The following is an 18,088-nucleotide window of genomic DNA, read 5'->3' on the forward strand; positions in this document are numbered from 1 at the left end:
AGGGGGACGAGTGTAGTTCCCATGGTGCGTTCTGCCGAACGCACTACTCTCTGCAGGGCCATCCTGTCCTGGGCAGAGCTGTTCCCAAACCAGACTGTAATGTTGCCGGACAGGATGCTCTCTACAGCCCCAGAGTAGAAGCAATGAAGGATCCTCAGAGACACTCTGAATTTCCTCAGTTGTCTAAGGTGGTAAAGGCGCTGCTTAGCCTTACCCACCAGTGCGGCAATCTGCGTTGCCCACGTCAGATCCTCTGCGATGCGGACTCCCAAGTATTTAAAACTGCTCACCCTATCCACAATAGACCCATTTATCTCCAGTGGCGTGTACGTCCTTGGATGTTTAGCCCTTCTGAAGTCCACAATCAGCTCCTTTGTTTTAGTGACATTCAAGAGGAGGCTATTGTCCTGACACCAGAGTGCCAGATCAGCCACCTCCTCCCGGTAGGCCTTTTCATCGTTGTTGGAGATCCGGACCACCACCACAGTGTCATCAGCAAACTTGATGATGGAGTTTGAGCTGAACCTGGCCCCACAGTCATGTGTGTACAGGGAGTACAGTAGGGGGCTAAGGAAGCAGCCCTGGGGGGATCCTATGTTCAGGGTGAGGGAGCTAGATGTGTGTTCCCCATCCTGACCACTTGGGGCCTGGCAGTGAGAAAGTCCAGGACCCAGGCACACAGAGGGGTGCTAAGCCCCAGTTCCAGCAGCTTCTCAACCAGTCTGCTGGGGACTATTGTGTTGAATGCTGAACTAAAGTCAATGAACAGCATCCTCACATAGCCCCCCTGGCTGTCCAGATGAGAGAGAGCGGTGTGTAGAACCTGGGAGACCGCATCATCCGTGGACCTGTTCGGACGGTATGCGAACTGTAGTGGGTCCATGTTGCGAGGAAGGAGGGCGCAGATGTGCTTCTTGACTAGCCTCTCAAAGCATTTCATGACAACCGAGGTGAGGGCCACCGGTCGGTTGTCATTTAAACACGCTGGAGAGGCATTCTTTGGCACCGGTACAATGATGGATCTTTTGAAGCATGCAGGGACCACGGACTTTGCCAAGGAGAGGTTGAATATTGTGGTGAGCACTGGAGCAAGCTGAGTAGCACAAGACTTTAGTACTCGCCCAGATATACCATCTGGGCCTCCAGCTTTCCTCGTGTTCACACGCATCAGAGCCCACCTCACCTCATGCTCGGACACCGAGAATGTGTGCACATCCCCGGCGGTGGATCCCCCTCCAGCCTCGCTAGCCAGCGCCCCTTCGGTGCTGTTTTTAGACGGCGAGCTGGTGGTGTTACCCGTCTCAAACCGTGCATAAAAAGAGTTCAGGTCATCAGCTAAGGAGGAGCCGGCACTTCCGGTTGAGGGGGTGCTGGACCTGTAGTTAGTTATAGTCCGTAGCCCCTGCCAAAGGCGCCTGGTGTCCTGCTGCTCCATCTGTGACTCCATCTTGTCCCGGTACCTCCTTTTTGCATCCTTCACTGCCCTTCGCAGTCGGTAGGACTCTCCCTTGTAGTCGTCCATGTTGCCAGATGCCAGACCGGAGTTGTAAGCAGCGGTGCGAGCATTCAAGGCCACGCGAATAGACCTGTCCACCCAGGGTTTTTGGTTAGGGAAGATACTGACCCTTACCGTGGGGATGATGGTATCGGCTATTGTGGCAATGAAGTCCGTAACCGCTTCCGCAAACTCATTTACGTCTCTGGAACTTGCTTGGAACATGTTCCAGTCGACTTCGCTCAGTGCATCTTGCAGCATGGCCTCTGAATGGTCAGCCCACCGCTTTACGTCCCTCGTCACTGTCGCTTCCCGTACTATCCGTTGTTTGTACTCCGGCAGCAGGAAAATGGCAGCGTGGTCAGATTTCCCAAAAGGAGGGAGAGAAACGGCCTTGTAGCCTTTCCTGAACGGCGTGTAGCAGTGGTCCAAAGTTCTTTCCCCCCTGGTGACACACGTGATGTGTTGGTAGAAGTTGGGCATGACCTTTTTGAGATTTCCCAGCCACCAGCACAGCCGCATCAGGGTTCTTGTTTTGGTGTAGGGTGGACAGTGCCACGTCGGTGTCCGCATGCGGTGGGATATAGACGGCTGTGATGATCACCGAGCTGAACTCCCGGGGTAGGTAGAATGGTCGGCATGAGATAGTTAGATGTTCCAGGTCCGGCGAGCAGGAACGAGAAAGCGTCTTAATATTTCCAGGATTACACCAGTTATTATTGGTCAAGAAGCAGACTCCTCCGCCCTTGGATTTCCCGGATTCTTCCGTTCTGTCTGCCCGGAAAACAGTGAAGGACTCGGATGGGTAGATCACCTGGTCAGGCACCAGCGGGGTCAGCCATGTTTCAGTCAGACAAAGGATGTTACAGTTCTTTATGTCCCTCTGGAATCTGATCCTTGCCCTCAGGTCATCCAGCTTGTTCTCCAGGGACTGGACGTTGGCCACAAGTATGCTGGGGAGAGGTGGACGTAAGGCTTGGGTTCTCAGCCTGTTCCGAATCCCCCCTCGCTTCCCTCTGTGTTTTTTCCGACTTTCCCACTGACCTGCGCTCCCACTGCTGCTGCCGCGGTGCGCTCCTTTGATGATCTCTATCGGTATATCGGTGAGTAGTTTTCTGTTTAATAGTGCTCCGGTAGCTCTCGAGTTTAATTTTACGAGCGTTTCCCGGTCGTACATTGGTTAATGCTAAGTGCTAGCACACGCTAGAGCACTTAGGGATAATTTTAAAGTAAACATACCAGTTTAAAACGCACAGTTCCCGCAGAGCTACCACGATTAGTACAGGTGTCAGGGGTTATGGGGAGAAGGCAGGAGAATGGGGTTAGGAGGGAGAGATAGATCAGCCATGATTGAAAGGTGGAGTAGATTTGATGGGCCACATTCTGCTCCTATCACTTATGAGGAGCACAGATCATTTGTTATCCTCTGATTTAAACCAATTGCACTCCAGTGCCAGTTGTTCAATTTTTTGAAGGCCACTCTGAGCTTCTTTTCATCCTGAAAGTAGCAGCATTTCGCATTGTGGGAAGAATTATGAAAATAACACCGCATTACTATCAGTGTTTGGAGCGCTGTGTGCCAACATTTTGTTTACATAAATTTGGAACGTAGTTATGCTGGGGAAAAGATTTTTTTTTTTTTCTCTCAAGTTTTTCAGCAGTATGGTATTATCCACAGTCAAGCTGTGCCATTGACGTTACACACATAACTGAGCTAGATTCATACCTTCCCATTTGTAGTACTAATTATATCACTCCATTAAGTTACTTCAGCAATAAATTTTGTGATGAGGTAATAAAAATAAACTAGCTGGGTTAATGGTATTCTGCTAAAGAAATTTATAAACTGCTCCATTAACTTCAAGGCCCCAACATAATTTTTAACTGTGTTCTTTAGATATTCCTTATAAATAATTAAATATATCATCAGCACACATTTGGAACAAAATTAATTAAAGAAGAAATGTCATGAAGGACTAAAATACTTTTGATGTAAGGAAAAGTAACAAGATATATTTCCTATTTTTGAAAAATGGCAGTCAGAACTGAACAATTACTGAGAATTAGTTGAAAAAACTGGCATGCAACAAGTGTGGTTGAAAGAACATCGGTCAGGTAGAATTAAATTAAAGGGATTACATTCCAGTCTCAGTTTCCAATGCACAAACTATACATCGATACTCATTTACTTGAAAATTTTCTGACATCAATTCCACATTTAAATTTTTGGTATTTGTGTCTCCTCATACAAATTGGATTAAAATATTTATCCAGAATTACCCAGTCCATAGTATTCACCACAATACAGAGACTTTATATCTGTAGTGGCCAAAAACATAAGCTATCCAGGCTAGTGTCACTTATCCACTTTTAGTACACAGTCTTGTAGGTTGCAAACACATTGACTGTACAATCAGTTCTTTAACTATCATTCTTCCTGGATATTTTTAAGGCAGAGATGGATAGATTCTTGATTAGTACAGGTGTCAGGGGTTATGGGGAGAAGGCAGGAGAATGGGGTTAGGAGGGAGAGATAGATCAGCCATGATTGAAGGATGGAGTAGATTTGATGGACCCATTCCTTCTCTCCCGAGAAGCTGCCTGACCTGCTGAGTTACTCCAGCATAATTCTTCCTGTGTGTTCTTCCTGTTTGTTCCCGACCTCATCATCATCTGCTCAAGATAAAATCTTCATAGCTCCAACCAATTACTTTTGAATTTACCACCCTCTACCCATAAACCAGGTTATTAACATCACCATCAAGGGAAATAAGATTTTCCTATTCACTTTATCATGGTCCGTTGCAACTTTATATACTTCAATTAAATCTCTGCTCAGTTGCCTTCTCCAGAAGCTATGACATCGCCACCTGTCCAATCTTTCCTTGCAGCTAACAAATTGAATTCCTGGAAATATCCTGATGAATTTCCACTGGTCTTTTTTGAGTTCTGGCATTCCCTTCCTTCTTTGTAAATATTTAACAGTACGAACTTGTGTTTTATACTATTAGCTTTCCCCATTCTTATGACACAAATCATCAAGAAAATAACCTACATGCCTTACATCCTGTCTCTTATCACCTGTTATGCTACCTCCAAGAATCTATGGAAATATAACCAATATTCCCTTTAATCCTCTGTTCATAGAATCATCGAAAGGAACACAAAAGAACAAGGAGGCTTTGGTGTGCAAATTGTCATCCTCATCCCTTTCTGCCATCTGTAGAAATCGCTTATTCTGCAACTCCTTTCTTCATTCATCCCTTCCCACCCAAACCACCCCCTCCCCAGGTACTTTCCCCTGCAAAACCAGGAAAAAACAACACCTATCCCTATACCTCCTCCCTCACCTCCATCAGTCCTTCCTGGTATGACAGAGGATCACCATGCACCTCCTCTCATCTCATCTACTGCATTGTGGCCTCCTTTACACTGGCAAGACCAAGCAAAGACTATGCGATCATTTTGCTGAACATTTGTGCTCAGTCCGCCAAGGCATGCTGGATCTCTCAGTTGCTCTCCATCGTAACTACTCTTTCCATTCCCATGCCAACCTTTGTGTCCTGAGCCTCCTCAATTGCCAGAGTGCAAACTGGAGGAAAAGCACATCATATTCCACTTTTTTTTTAATGAATCAAAAATATTTATTAAAATATTAAAATAATATATACAATACAATTGAAAACCAAAACAGAACCTATCACCATAATACAAGACAAACAATAAACTATTATACAACTGTGTTACAATCCTTGTCCCAGGATGCATTCAATCCTTGTCCCCAGCGGGCCCGGATATTCCCCAGGATGCCCATGGACAGCGCAGTCCCTCTCCAGCACCACCCGGGCGCGGATGTAACCCCGGAAAAGGGGCAGGCAGCTGGCTGGGGCAGAGCCCTCTTCTGCCAGGCGCCGCGACTCTCGGATGGCCAGCTTGGCCAGGCCCAGGAGCAACCCAACCAGGACATCTTCGGCCCTACCCTGTCCCCTAAGCACAAGGTGTCCAAGGAGGAGGATGGTGGGTGAGAAGTGGAGCCAGAAGGCAAGGAGCTGCCCCTTTAGATATTGAAACAGGGGCTGCAACCTCACACACTCCATCTACACGTGGTACACAGACTCACACACTCCATATACACATGGTACACAGACTCACACACTCCATGTACACGTGGTACACAGACTCACACACTCCATGTACACGTGGTACACAGACTCACACACTCCATGTACACGTGGTACACAGACTCACACACTCCATGCACACGTGGTACACACACTCTTCCAGCTCGCAAAAGTGGCAGGCGTCTGGCATCTGTGAACCGCGAGAGAAACAGGTCGCAGGGGACTCCTCGGTGCAATACCTTCCACCCCCGGCTCCCGATGGAGAGGGCAATCATATTCCACATGGGTAGCTTACAACCTAACGGTATGAACATTGAATGCTCCAATTTTAGATAATTATCTAACCCCCTTCTCTCCCTGCATGTTTCCCAGCTCCCCCTTCCCTGTGCGCCACCTGGACTGTCACCCATTTCTCCCGTTCCCCCTCCCCTTCCACATATATTCCTTCCTCTGTCTTCACAAGTCATACATCATCTATCCTTATCTCACACTTGTTGTCTTTTCATCTCTTGCGTTTGTTTGACCATCTGCCTTCCCACCTCACCTACCACTTACCAGGCTTTGTGCTGCCACCCACCATCTCTCTTTCAACCTTTTCCTTTCCCACCACAATCAGTCTGAAGAAGGGTTGTGACCTAAAACATCACTTGTCCATGTTCTTCAGAGATACTGCCTGACCAAAGTTAGGCATTATTTGTACCTGTTTTTATTGCGTTGTGTTTCATTGATTTATGATACGTTTTACTAGCTGGTGGTGTTTACCTCACCAAGAATGGTTTCTACAATTGAGCCGCACAGGATGAACTATGCACCCAGCTTTCAAAAAGGTGCAATACAATACAAGCATTCTCCAAAGATAACCCCTTGATAACTCCAGCACTTTATTTCTTTTTTTTCCTCACAATTCTTTTCTTTTAAGATAGAAAGAAACTCAAGTTTCACCAACATTTTCTCACAATTAGCTTTTTTAATGGTGGAGATTAGCACCATAATTAACATCTTCAATGTCCTTTGCATTTCAATGTCGAAAAATATATTTAGGATGTTGCAAGCCCTGAGCAATTTATGGTCTGATTGGGTGATTTTCTGAGCAGAGTTCTTCCATTACACAATATTTATAGAGTTAAACACTGTGTAGGTTTTACACAGGGTTCATTTAAGCAAAGCCAGGCTTGCCGACAGGCTTGCTGACATATATCCGGGGACAGACGCTGGCTGTGACAGGTGCTCCTTCCCTCCAGCCAATCTAGCTCACGCATTCTGGTCCTGCCCCAAACTTGGTGACTACTGGACAGTGGTTTTTAAAACCATCAGTGAAGTCCTTGGGGTGACAGTGAGGCTTTGCCCACTTGTAGCTGTATTCGGCGTAACAGATGGAACTTTGGGTTTAAATCCAAACCAATCTGACATCATTGCATTCACGTCACTTTTGGCCCGTAGGAGAGTTTTGCTGGTCTGGAAATCTACAACTCCTCCATCTGTTGCCGCTTGGCTAGAGGACGTAATGTTTTTTTCTAAAACTAGAAAAGATCAAATTTACACTGAGGGGGTCTGTGGAAAAGTTTTATTCAAAATGGGAACCTTTTCTGTCATACTTTGAGAGTCTAAAAGAACTACCCACCTACTGAGGGCACTTGATTGTAGTTGGGGATCTGCCTTTAATTATGTTTTACTTTTATTTATTTACTTATTTCTGTTTACACAATTGCTGATTACCTCACAGGGTGGCTGATGCATAATGAATGAGTGTATCCTGAACCATCTGACATGTTGTAGATATGTATGGGCCTGCGCCTTGGAAGAATGTAGAGGTTTTGCTGTCAAATTGTGCATTTGTATTTGTGATATGATGTATTGTGAACACATCAGCTGCAAAGGGGTGTCCAGGGAGGGTGGGTGAGGGTTATTTTTGTAGTTATATATAAAAAACAAAATGGAGGGGAATGTAATGCATTACGTCATTCATATTGTATCTTTCCTTCAATAAAAATTAATATTTTTTAAAAAGAGTTAAACACCCCTGTATCCAAAAACAACAACAGTGTCCACAGAGGTCAGGGTCACTCTCTTTTATCCTGACCTCATGTCTTCCTGGATGCTGCTGCTTAGATCTACTGTCTTATGGACTGCAGCTCAGTATAACTTTGGAGAGATCACCAAATCAGCAAATCAGCAAACCCAAAGGAGACCCTACAGGTGCATGCAGAATAGACACTGCGAATTGTTTCTTTAGTTTAGCTTCGATACACTGCACGGAAACAGGCCCTTTGGCCCATAGAGTCCACTCCACTCCACTCCAATCAGCAATCACCCATACACTATTTCTATCCTACACACCAGAGACAACTTACAGATGCCAATTAATCGACAATCCCATACATCTTTGGAATGTTGGAGGAAACCGGAGCATCTGGAGAAAACCCACGTGGTCACAGGGAGAATGTACAAACTCCGTTCAGACGGCACCCGTCGTCAGGAACCCGGGTCTCTGGCACTGTCAGGCAGCAACTCTACTGCTGTGCGACTGTTCTGCCATACTGTTACCGTTGAAATTTTCTTCAAGCATTCAAATACTGCACCCATGTCATGCCCTCATGACACTCCTTGTCACTGACAGGAAAGCCTCGCCGTGGCTGCCAATTGCACAAAGAACATGTCTGCCGCAGGCACGGTTCTTCCCCAAACTACAGGGCTGATACCTGGGAAGCATTGTACCACCTTGGCCCATCACTGCAGCATACATTCATTCAGTGGCATCATGGCTCTCTGACTGGGGGGGGGGGGGGGGGGGCTTGTATGGTATTGCACCTTTTTAAAAGCCGGGTGCATAGTTCACCCTGTGCGGCTCAACTGTAGAAATTAACCTTGGTGAGGTAAACACTACCAGCTAGGAAAAGTTATCATAAATCAATAGAATGCAACACAATTAAAACAGAAACAGATAATGCCTACCTTGGAACCTCACAACAGAAGATAATGATCATTGTGTGTCTTTCACAAACAGCGTAATGGTGACACACAATGATGCATTAATGCTCTTAGAAAGTATTGAAACATTTCTACCCACGGTGCAAATGTCACCCATTTTGCACTGTACATGTAAATTACAGTCGCACTTGGATATTTTAATATATTGGATATATTGAATATGGGCATTTGTTTTATAATTTCTATATTGCCTTCGCTGACTTAACAAACGTTCCTGGTTTGGCATTATCTGCAACATGACCAATATGTCTTTAATTTCTGAGTTTGTTCATAAATTCTAGGAAAATAATTAAGCCATTCAGCCCATCAAGTGTGCTCGGCCATTCAATCATGGCTGATCTATCTTTCCCCGCAGCTCCGCTCTTGCTCCCCTCCCCCCATTCGTAACAAGGACAGAATCTCCCTTGTTCTCACCTTCCACCCCATCAGCCAGCGTATCCAACAAATTACCCTCCAACATTTCCGCCACCTCCAACGGGATCCCACTACTGGCCACATCTTCCCATCTCATCCATTCTGCGTTCTGCAGAGACCGTTCCCTCCGTAACTCCCTGGCCCACTCGTCCCTTCCTACCCAAACCACCCCCTCCCCAGGTACTTTCCCCTGCAACCGCAGGAAATGCAACACCTGTCCCTTTAACCCCCCCCCCCTCGACTCCATCCAAGGACCCAAACAGTCTTTCCAGGTGAGACAGAGGTTCACCTGCACCTCCTCCAACCTCATCTATTGTATCCGCTGTTCCAGATGTCAACTTCTCTACATCGGTGAGACGAAGCGTAGGCTCGGCGATCGTTTCGCTCAACACCTTCGCTCGGTCCGCCTTAACCAACCTGATCTCCCAGTGGCTGAGCACTTCAACACCCCCTCCCACTCTGACCTTTCTGTCATGGGCCTCCTCCAGTGTCATAGTGAGGCCCACTGCAAATTGAGGAACAGCACCTCATATTTCGCTTGGGCAGCTTACACCCCAGCAGTATGAACATTGACTTCTCCAACTTAAGATAGTTCCTCTGACCCTCTCTTTCCCTTCCCCTTCCCAGTTCTCCCACTGTCTTCCTCTCCACCTATATCCTTTCTTTGTCCCGCCCCCCTGACATCAGTCTGAGGAAGGGTCTCAACCCGAAACGTCATCCATTCCTTCTCTCCAGAAATGCTGCCTGACCCGCTGAGTTACTCCAGCATTTTGTGATACCTATCTTTCCCTCTTAATCCTTTTCTCCTACCTTCGCTCCATAACTCCTGACACCTGTAATAATCAAGGATCCGTCAATCTCCGCCTTGAAAAACATCCATTGACTTTGCCTCCATAGCTGTCTGTGGCAGGGAATTCCACAGATTTGCCACTCTCTGAACAAATTCTTGTAAAACCCACCCAGTATCTCACTGCCTCTTGATTGCAAAGGCACCACATTTCAGAAGAGGAACCCTGGGTGACAGCTGAGGAGTTGGGCAGATATTCACCTGCCTGACCCGCTGAGTTACTCCAGCATTTTGTGTCTACCGGCCAGATATTCACTCCTTGGTTGGTCACACCACATGTATATCATAGCAATGTCAGTGCAGTGTAACAAACGTTAGAGGCAGAGTACAGTTATGAATACTACGATATTGTGTGTTTAACACCACTGTCTGTGGTGAATTTTTTAGATACACATGTTTAGCAGAAATCGTGAACTTCAATGACAGGTTGTCAAAAGATGCAGTAATGTAATTCAAAAATATATTTTTAAAATTATACGTTGTCTGAAGATAGTATATGTTGTAACTAGGAAATCATTTACAAATTTGTAAATTTCCCCGGTGTGGGACGAATAAAGGAATATATTATATTATTATCATCAAATAGGAACCATACCTTCAATTGCCAAAGCAGATTTATGACATTCTAACAACGTTTGCACAGATCTTATCTGAATAGTAATTTGCAATACAGATTTACAACCATATATCTCACATACACAACAGCATCCACTGGTGTTCAGTGCATGTTAAATGTTACAGGATAGACACAAAAAACCTGGCAAAACTCAGCAGGTAAGACAGCATCTCTGTAGCATCTCTGTTAAAGGCATCTGCACTGTCCAACAATAGAGTGGTCCACAATGCAGCAGCAGGGTTTGATGAGACAGCTGTAGCCTACTTTAGTGCAATTTGAAGGGGATCAGCCTGGCCCAAGAAATAGCCGAGAAGTCCAGTCTTTGAATCTTCCTTCAGATAATCTCCTTAAAAGTTTTGCACCTAAGCTATGTTTCCATTATGTCGAAACCTGCGGGTACCAAGCACAATGTGCATGGGCTACTATATTGCATGCTTAGCTCTCCTGACTGAGGGAGAAACTCCAGCACACAATTTCACTGGAGTTTAGAAGGATGAGAGGGGATCTTATAGAAACATATAAAATCATAAAAGGACTGGACAAGCTAGATGCAGGAAAAATGTTCCCAATGTTGGGCGAGTCTAGAGCCAGGGGCTACAGTCTTAGAATAAAGGGGAGGCCATTTACTTTTTCACCCAGAGAGTTGTGAATTTGTGGAATTCTCTGCCACAGAGGGCCAAATCACTGAATGGATTTAAGAGAGAGTTAGATAGAGCTCGAGGGACTAGTGGAATCAAGGGATATGGGGAGAAGGCAGGCACGGGTTATTGATTGGGGACGATCAGCCATGATTACAGTGAATGGTGGTGCTGTCTCGAAGGGCTAAATGGCCTCTTCTTGCACCTATTTCCTATGTTTCTATGTTAATAAATAAATATTGTTTCTCAGTTTATCAGATGTATCCAGAACGAATTGTGTTTACCATATTGGGAGCACTGTCAGATTAATCATTCTGCTGTTCGCTTACGAAATGTCAATAGATAATAGGGCAAGAATCTATGTCAACAACATAACCAAAGACAACATTTTAATCTGCAGTTGATTTTCAATCTTAATCATGTGCTCTGAAGAATGATCCTTAAGTGCTTAAAGCTTGACATTATCTTTTCATCTAATTTCTAATCAGGTCATCACATTCTCCTTTGCGAGTAATTATTACAAAAGTAATTGGATGGGAATAAAAGACATCAATTAGTAACATATGTCACAAAATAAGCTTGCCTTGAAACCAGATACCATGAATTTGAATCCAAAGGTTGCTCATTGCTTGATTTTCCCTACCTTAATTGAGTGAGTTTTATTTGTCCTCCGTCAAACTGCTGTATGGAGAATGGTGGGGGGAAATGTATATTATTCAACTCATCCTCTTTGACCTGGTTTTCCACCAGGTCCAGAACTGCAAAGTGCTCCATGTCAATGCACACAAAATGCCTCCTTCCGAACTGGAGGAGTACGCACATTAATGAGAGGAAAATACAAACCTTTGCAAAACTATGGGGCTACATCCCACCACCTACATTATTTGCTATTCAAAAATCAACCTACCTCCTTCAGGCAACCCATAAAATTATTGCTGACTGGTGAACCTGGAAGATCAGCAGTGCTAGGACTGCCTCCAACATAGAAAAAGTCATCAGAGCCTAGCATGGTGTAATCCTCCTGTGTGTATCCCGTGGTGGTCAGTATTCCATCTACTGAGATTGTCACCTACATAACAAAACACAAGGAAAAGATGCAATATTCATATTATGGCAAACACCTTTAGTTCAGGTTCTTGTGTATGACCTGCAGATAGCAACCTATTTTCATGTCTGATTAGTCTCAGTGTTCTCATCTGGTGGTCCAATAATTCCCCTCCCAAAATGATCTAAAACTACTTTGGAAAATATGTTAGCCAAATAGAAAACTGATGTTAATATTTTTCCTAATGCAACAAAATTTGTTTTTAGCAGACACAAAAACGGTGTTAGTAGAATGTTTCATGTTAGTTGAATTAAATGTAAATATTAGTAAGTTTATCCAATATATGCGTTTAAAGATTAAAAACGTGCAGCTGGTTGAAATAAATCCCATCAGACAAAGCACAAGCTTTTAGGAGCAACTGCTGTATTGTCATCACTGTAAGCACCACCAACAGAGCTCTAGCTTTATTTGATCGTGCAACTGCCCTTTTTAATCTTTCCTTTTTTTTTCATGAAAAAAAAAGAAACGTGCAGAAAAATAACCTGCTGGAAAATAATGTAATTAAAAAGCACACTCAGGTCTTACAACTGATGTGCACATGCAGAGCAAACTGAAAGGGGAAGACACCAAAATTGCTTGCAACGAAGAACAGATGTATGGATGTAGCATTTCAGACATTCCCAGTCCACGTCTTCATGCCATGCATTGTGTATGGTCAGGAACTGGCTGAGCCAGGGAACCCAGGGCCAGCCACCATTTTAGCTTGATCCCCCGAAAACCGCAGCTTGATGCAACCGCTTGTAACTTTTATGATGCCCCTGAAGAAGTTTGAATAGATTTTGATAGAGACAGATAAAGAAGGTCAACAACAGATGAAAGGAGGATTTCAAAGTAAGCAGAAGAGTACCAACCCCAGTTCCTCTTTTGTTAATGATGTCTACAGTAAAGAAAGAAAACACACGGCAAACCCAAACTAAGAAACAATTAGAATGATATCTACCGAACAATGTAGTTTGTTTACCATAGCGTGTCCGATGCCTGCGTGCTTTGCGGAGAAGGGGGGGAGAAAGGAAATTAAAACTGTGAACAGAATAACGATTGTTACTCAAAAATATGATGGTCACAACCATGTTAGTACATTATTTGATTAAGGTAACGGTTAGTAGAATGACACATTCCATGAATGACATGTTAGTTATTAAGCATGTTAGTAACATATAAGAAAGGCAAAATAATTTTACAAGAAAAAAGCAGACTAACAAGTATGCCATCAATAATATTAATAGCAGTATTAATATGTTAATATTGCTCAACCTTAGTTTTGAACAGGGACTCTATACTTACTTTGAACCCTTGACAGTTAGTATAAATATCACCTTCACTGTTGTTGTTTTAGATTTTTTTAAATTTCTGTAATGAACAGATTTTAAAGAAATTTCTTGTTTTGTGTTATTAATCGATTTATGTTTAAGTAATCTTGTTAATAATTGAACATAAAACCCCAATAAAGTCCTTGAAAGCCTTCAGCTTTCTGCACAAATCGATGAAGTTAAGGATCACTTTAGTGCAAAGTACTAAACTGAAGGAATGAAGAGAATTGTTTTGTTTTTTATCTGCTCTGTAATGCACAGAAACTGAGGATTCTATAGAATTTTATACATTTCAAATGGTCAATTCTATTCCTATTACCCAAGAAAAGACAGATCCAGATGAAACAATTTCTATGTTATTAGTAATTACTTAAATTAACAAACTAAAAATGTAACAAATGTGCATTTAATAAATGTGCCTTCAACTTCATGTAAATGCAATATTTTATCTAATCCCCAATGTCCACTAATACCTTTGCATTGAGCAAACAGGATTTATGTGATAAGAATGGATTATCAATTTGTAACAAGCAGGAAAATAGGACATAATATTACTGATATTGATGTTGGGAACCATTGTAAGCTGAACAAACAGTTGTGGGTTATCTTTCCTTTCCAGACTAATTGAATTTAAATAGAGTACTGTAACCAAGGACTTAGAATTCTCCTTACAAAGATACACTTCTCAATACACTTTAGAGATGCATTGCAGCACAAGAACAAGACTTAAAATGTGTGCGGAACAATTGGTTGGAGTTTTTGTGGACTTTTTCAACCTCTTACTAATGTCTGAGCTACCGCGTGTTTTGAAAGGACATCCATATTGCCAGAGTCCAAGAAGGGCAAGGTGACATGTCTTAATAACTGACAGTGGAACTGACCTTGTGGTGGTGAAGTGCTGTGAGAGTTTTGTTATGATGCACTTGTCTGAGCAAGGACCTTAACCCACTAAAATTCACCTTCCAACACAACAAATCAACAGGGGATGCAATCTCGCTGGGTCTCCATTATGCACTGGACCACTTGGACAAAAAGAACATATACATCAGGTTCATTGACTAGTGTTCACCTCTAAACATATCAGAGAACTGGGCACTGCACATCCTTATGCAAATAGATCCTCGACTTCCTCAATGGAGACCAAAATCAGTATAAATTGGCAATGACACTTCTTCCTCATTAAACATCAACACAGGAGAACCTCATCACTGTGTGCTCAATCCTGTGCTCTAATCTCTCTGCATACCCATGACAATGTAGCTAGGTCCAACAACATCTTTAAATTCAGATGATATTATTGATGGTGGACAAATAATGGGTAATGACGAGTCAAGAGTACAGCAGGAAGATTGATAATCTGATTGAATGGTGTCAGAACAACAGGAGTGACATCAAGAAGCTGATTGTTGTTTTCAGGAACTGAAAGCTGAAGTTCCATGAGTCTATCTTCATCAACAGGCTGGCGGTGGAGAGAGTCAACAACTTCACGTTTCTGGGCATGAAGTTCTTTCCTGCGCCTAGCACATTGTTGCAACCACTAATGAAGCTCTTCCACTCCTCTGCTTCCTTGGAATGTTCGGCATGTCGTTGAATACTCTGTTGAGCTTCTAAGATGAATGATAGAGAGTTGGCTCAATCACAGCCTTGTTCAGTTACTCAAGAAAGAAGCTGCAGCTAATGATTGACACTACCCAGTCACGGGTATTCATCCCTCCACCATTGAAGGGAATGACGGAAGGTGCTGCTTCAAGAAGACTCTGGCCGCACTCTCAGCTTGCTAAGCCCATCGAGAAGGTGGCACAGGAGCCTGAAAATAGTGACTTCCAGCTTCAAGAAGAGCTTCTTCTGAGCACCCATCAGGCTCTTGAACACTGCACAACACTATTGCCCTACCTTAGCAATTATAATCTACCGTGGACTATGTATTGGTTGCACTACGGACTTTGGTATTGTACTATTCTGGTCCACGTACCTGGTATATCACTGATTATTAATTAATTGTATTATTGATTATCCTACATTTATTTATATGTTATTGCATTACTGGGCATAACAAGCTGCACCAAGTTCGAATTTTGTTGTTCTGTGCCAGTACATCCATTAATTAAACACTCTTGACTTAATGTTGTTAGTAGAATCATAAAGGAAATACTGTTTCCTTTGGGACTAATCAGGATTTCCAAAGAGTTATTATTAAAGGTAAAGATCGTAATTGTTTAATGCTGTTTCTCCCATCTTGGGACATCAATGCTTCATGACCTTAGATTTCAACTGGTTGATCCCAGACATTGGGCTTAATAAAAGCAAACATAGCAAACATTATGAAGGTTCCATGGTAAGATTAGTAGCAATTAATGGAGGTTCTTTAATTGTAACTGTTTCTGTTTCCACAGATGCTGCCTAACTTGCTGAAAGTTTCCAGAATTTTATGTGAATTTATATCTTCCAGCATTATTTATACTGAGTTAATTTATTGATTTTGATGAAGAGTCTTTGTCTTGAAACGTTAACTTTGTTTTTCTTTCCAATAATATCCATAAGACTTCAATGGACTAAATACTGCATGTAAAATGCAGCTCTCTGTAAAATGTGCAAATACACATTTAGAACAAATTGAAGGGGAAATTTCTACTCCCATTCTCTGAAGGTAAACTAATTCAGACATATTTTTTTGACATGCTTTTGACCTTGAGAAAGTTGCTCTCAATGCAATGTAATCTTTGAATCAATTAGCAACATTTTTGATATTTTTTTGCTGGCTTCATGTATGGTTAACAATGGCTCCTTGTTGTCAATGTGCCTAACATTTCCTACATTGCAGTTAGGAATATGCTTCAAAAATATTTCAACAGCCATAAAACAAAGACACAAGAGACCGCAGATGCTGCAATGTGAAGCAACAATCAATTGGCTGGTGAAACTAAGTGGGTTGAGCAGCATCTGTGGAAGAAAAGGAATTGTCGATGTTCCTCGTTGAAAGCTTGCATGAGGACTGAGAGTGGAGAGAAACACGGCCATTATAAAGGCGTGAGAGAGAGTAGTGAAGGCTGGTAAGTGGTTGCTGGAATACGAGATAAGATTGACTCTCATTTGGAAGAGAATTGGTTAATTAGCTACAGTCAGTGTGACTTAGTACACGGCAGATCGTGTCTTACTAATTTGATTGTGTTTTTTGAGACGGTGATGAAGGTGATCATTGAGGGTGGGATGGCGGATGCCGTTTACATGGATTTCAGTAAGGCAATTGATGAAGTCCCACAGAACTGCTCCAGAAGATTAAGATACACAGGATTAACAATGGCTTGGGCATATGGATACGGAACTGGCTTACTGATTGAAGGCAGTGGGTTGTGGTGGAAGGGCAATGTTCAGGCTGAAGGTCTCTGACCAGTGAAGCTCTGCAGATGGATGGTGTTTAATCTGAGCAAGTGTGTGGTGTTGCACTTTGGGAGGTCAAATGTAAGGGGAAAATATACATTTAATGGCATGACAATAAACAGCATTAATATACAGAGGGAACTTAGGGTCCAAGTCCATAACACCCTGAAAGTGGTAACACAAGCAGATTGAGTGGTAAAGAAAGCATGTGGTATACTTGCTCTCATAGGTTAGGGCATTGAATATAAGAGTGAGGAGGTCATGATGCAGCTTTATAGCACTTTGGTTTGGCTGCAGTTGGATTTTTGTGTGCAGTTCTGGTCGTCCCCCTCACAGGAAGTTTGTGGATGCCTTGGAATGGGTCCAGAGGATATGGGGTTATTAGCTACAGGGAGAGGTTGGGCAGGCTTGGATTGTTTTCTCTGGAACGCTGGAGGTGAAGGGGAACTGATAGAAGTATATGACATTATGAGAGGTATGGATAAGGTAGACAGTCAGAATCTTTTTCCTAGGATGGAAAAAGTAAAATTCAAGAGGGCGTAGCTTCAAGGTGAGAGGGCCACAGTTGAAAGGAGATGTGTGGGGCATTTTTTTTACACTGAGGGTGATGAGTGCCTGGAATGAACTGCCAGGGGTGTTGTTTGAAGCAGATACTGTATGGTAAGTGGCATTTAAAAGACTTTTGCACAGGAATATGGAGGTGCAGGGAATTGAGGGAAATGGGCTATGTACATAAGTGATGATCTTGGCATCATGTTTGGTACAGACATTGTGGGCTGAAGGGCCTGAACTTGTGCTGTACTGTTCTTTGCCCTAAAAATTAGCAGTTCATGTTTGTAGGCTGAACCATCATGGAATTGTAAAACATCAGCATTGATATTACTTCGATAAATATTCAGAGGACAGTAGCTTTATAATCAGTGGGATCAAAGTACTGTGAGCATGAACTCCTTTGCAGGGTCAGGAAGACTGAGTACTTTCTGTGGGGAATGGCTTGGATTGGCTCCTCCCAACCTAGCTTGGATTTCCCTTGTTTGCCTCTCTGGTTGTGGCTCTTCCTCCCATTACCTATTGAGATTCTGCATAAAGTTAGGAATACCATTGGCAACTTTAACCCTGCATCTTTTTCATTCATTCAGCCAAGAATTTGTAATGACTGACTTCTGGAGTGGGGAA

The 18,088-nt window shown here is 43.1% G+C and overlaps 1 protein-coding gene across 28 annotated transcripts in view; it reads right to left on the reverse strand.

Annotated features, from left to right (window-relative positions):
• nrxn1a (neurexin 1a) overlaps window positions 1-18,088 on the reverse strand; it is a 1,341,442-nt gene that overhangs the window by 839,434 nt on the left and 483,920 nt on the right. For 22 of the 28 annotated variants that reach the window (XM_078404791.1, XM_078404790.1, XM_078404793.1 and 19 more), the window contains 2 exons: window positions 13,186-13,209; window positions 12,027-12,188 (listed from right to left, as the gene is read on the reverse strand). In XM_078404791.1, the coding sequence (XP_078260917.1) occupies window positions 12,027-12,188; window positions 13,186-13,209 (186 nt within the window). The remainder of the gene's footprint in view (window positions 1-12,026; window positions 12,189-13,185; window positions 13,210-18,088) is intronic. The other 6 variants (XM_078404798.1, XM_078404820.1, XM_078404818.1 and 3 more) reach the window with 1 other exon arrangement.

This window comes from Rhinoraja longicauda, chromosome 9 (genome assembly GCF_053455715.1).
Source record: "Rhinoraja longicauda isolate Sanriku21f chromosome 9, sRhiLon1.1, whole genome shotgun sequence".
Lineage (NCBI taxonomy): Eukaryota > Metazoa > Chordata > Chondrichthyes > Rajiformes > Arhynchobatidae > Rhinoraja > Rhinoraja longicauda.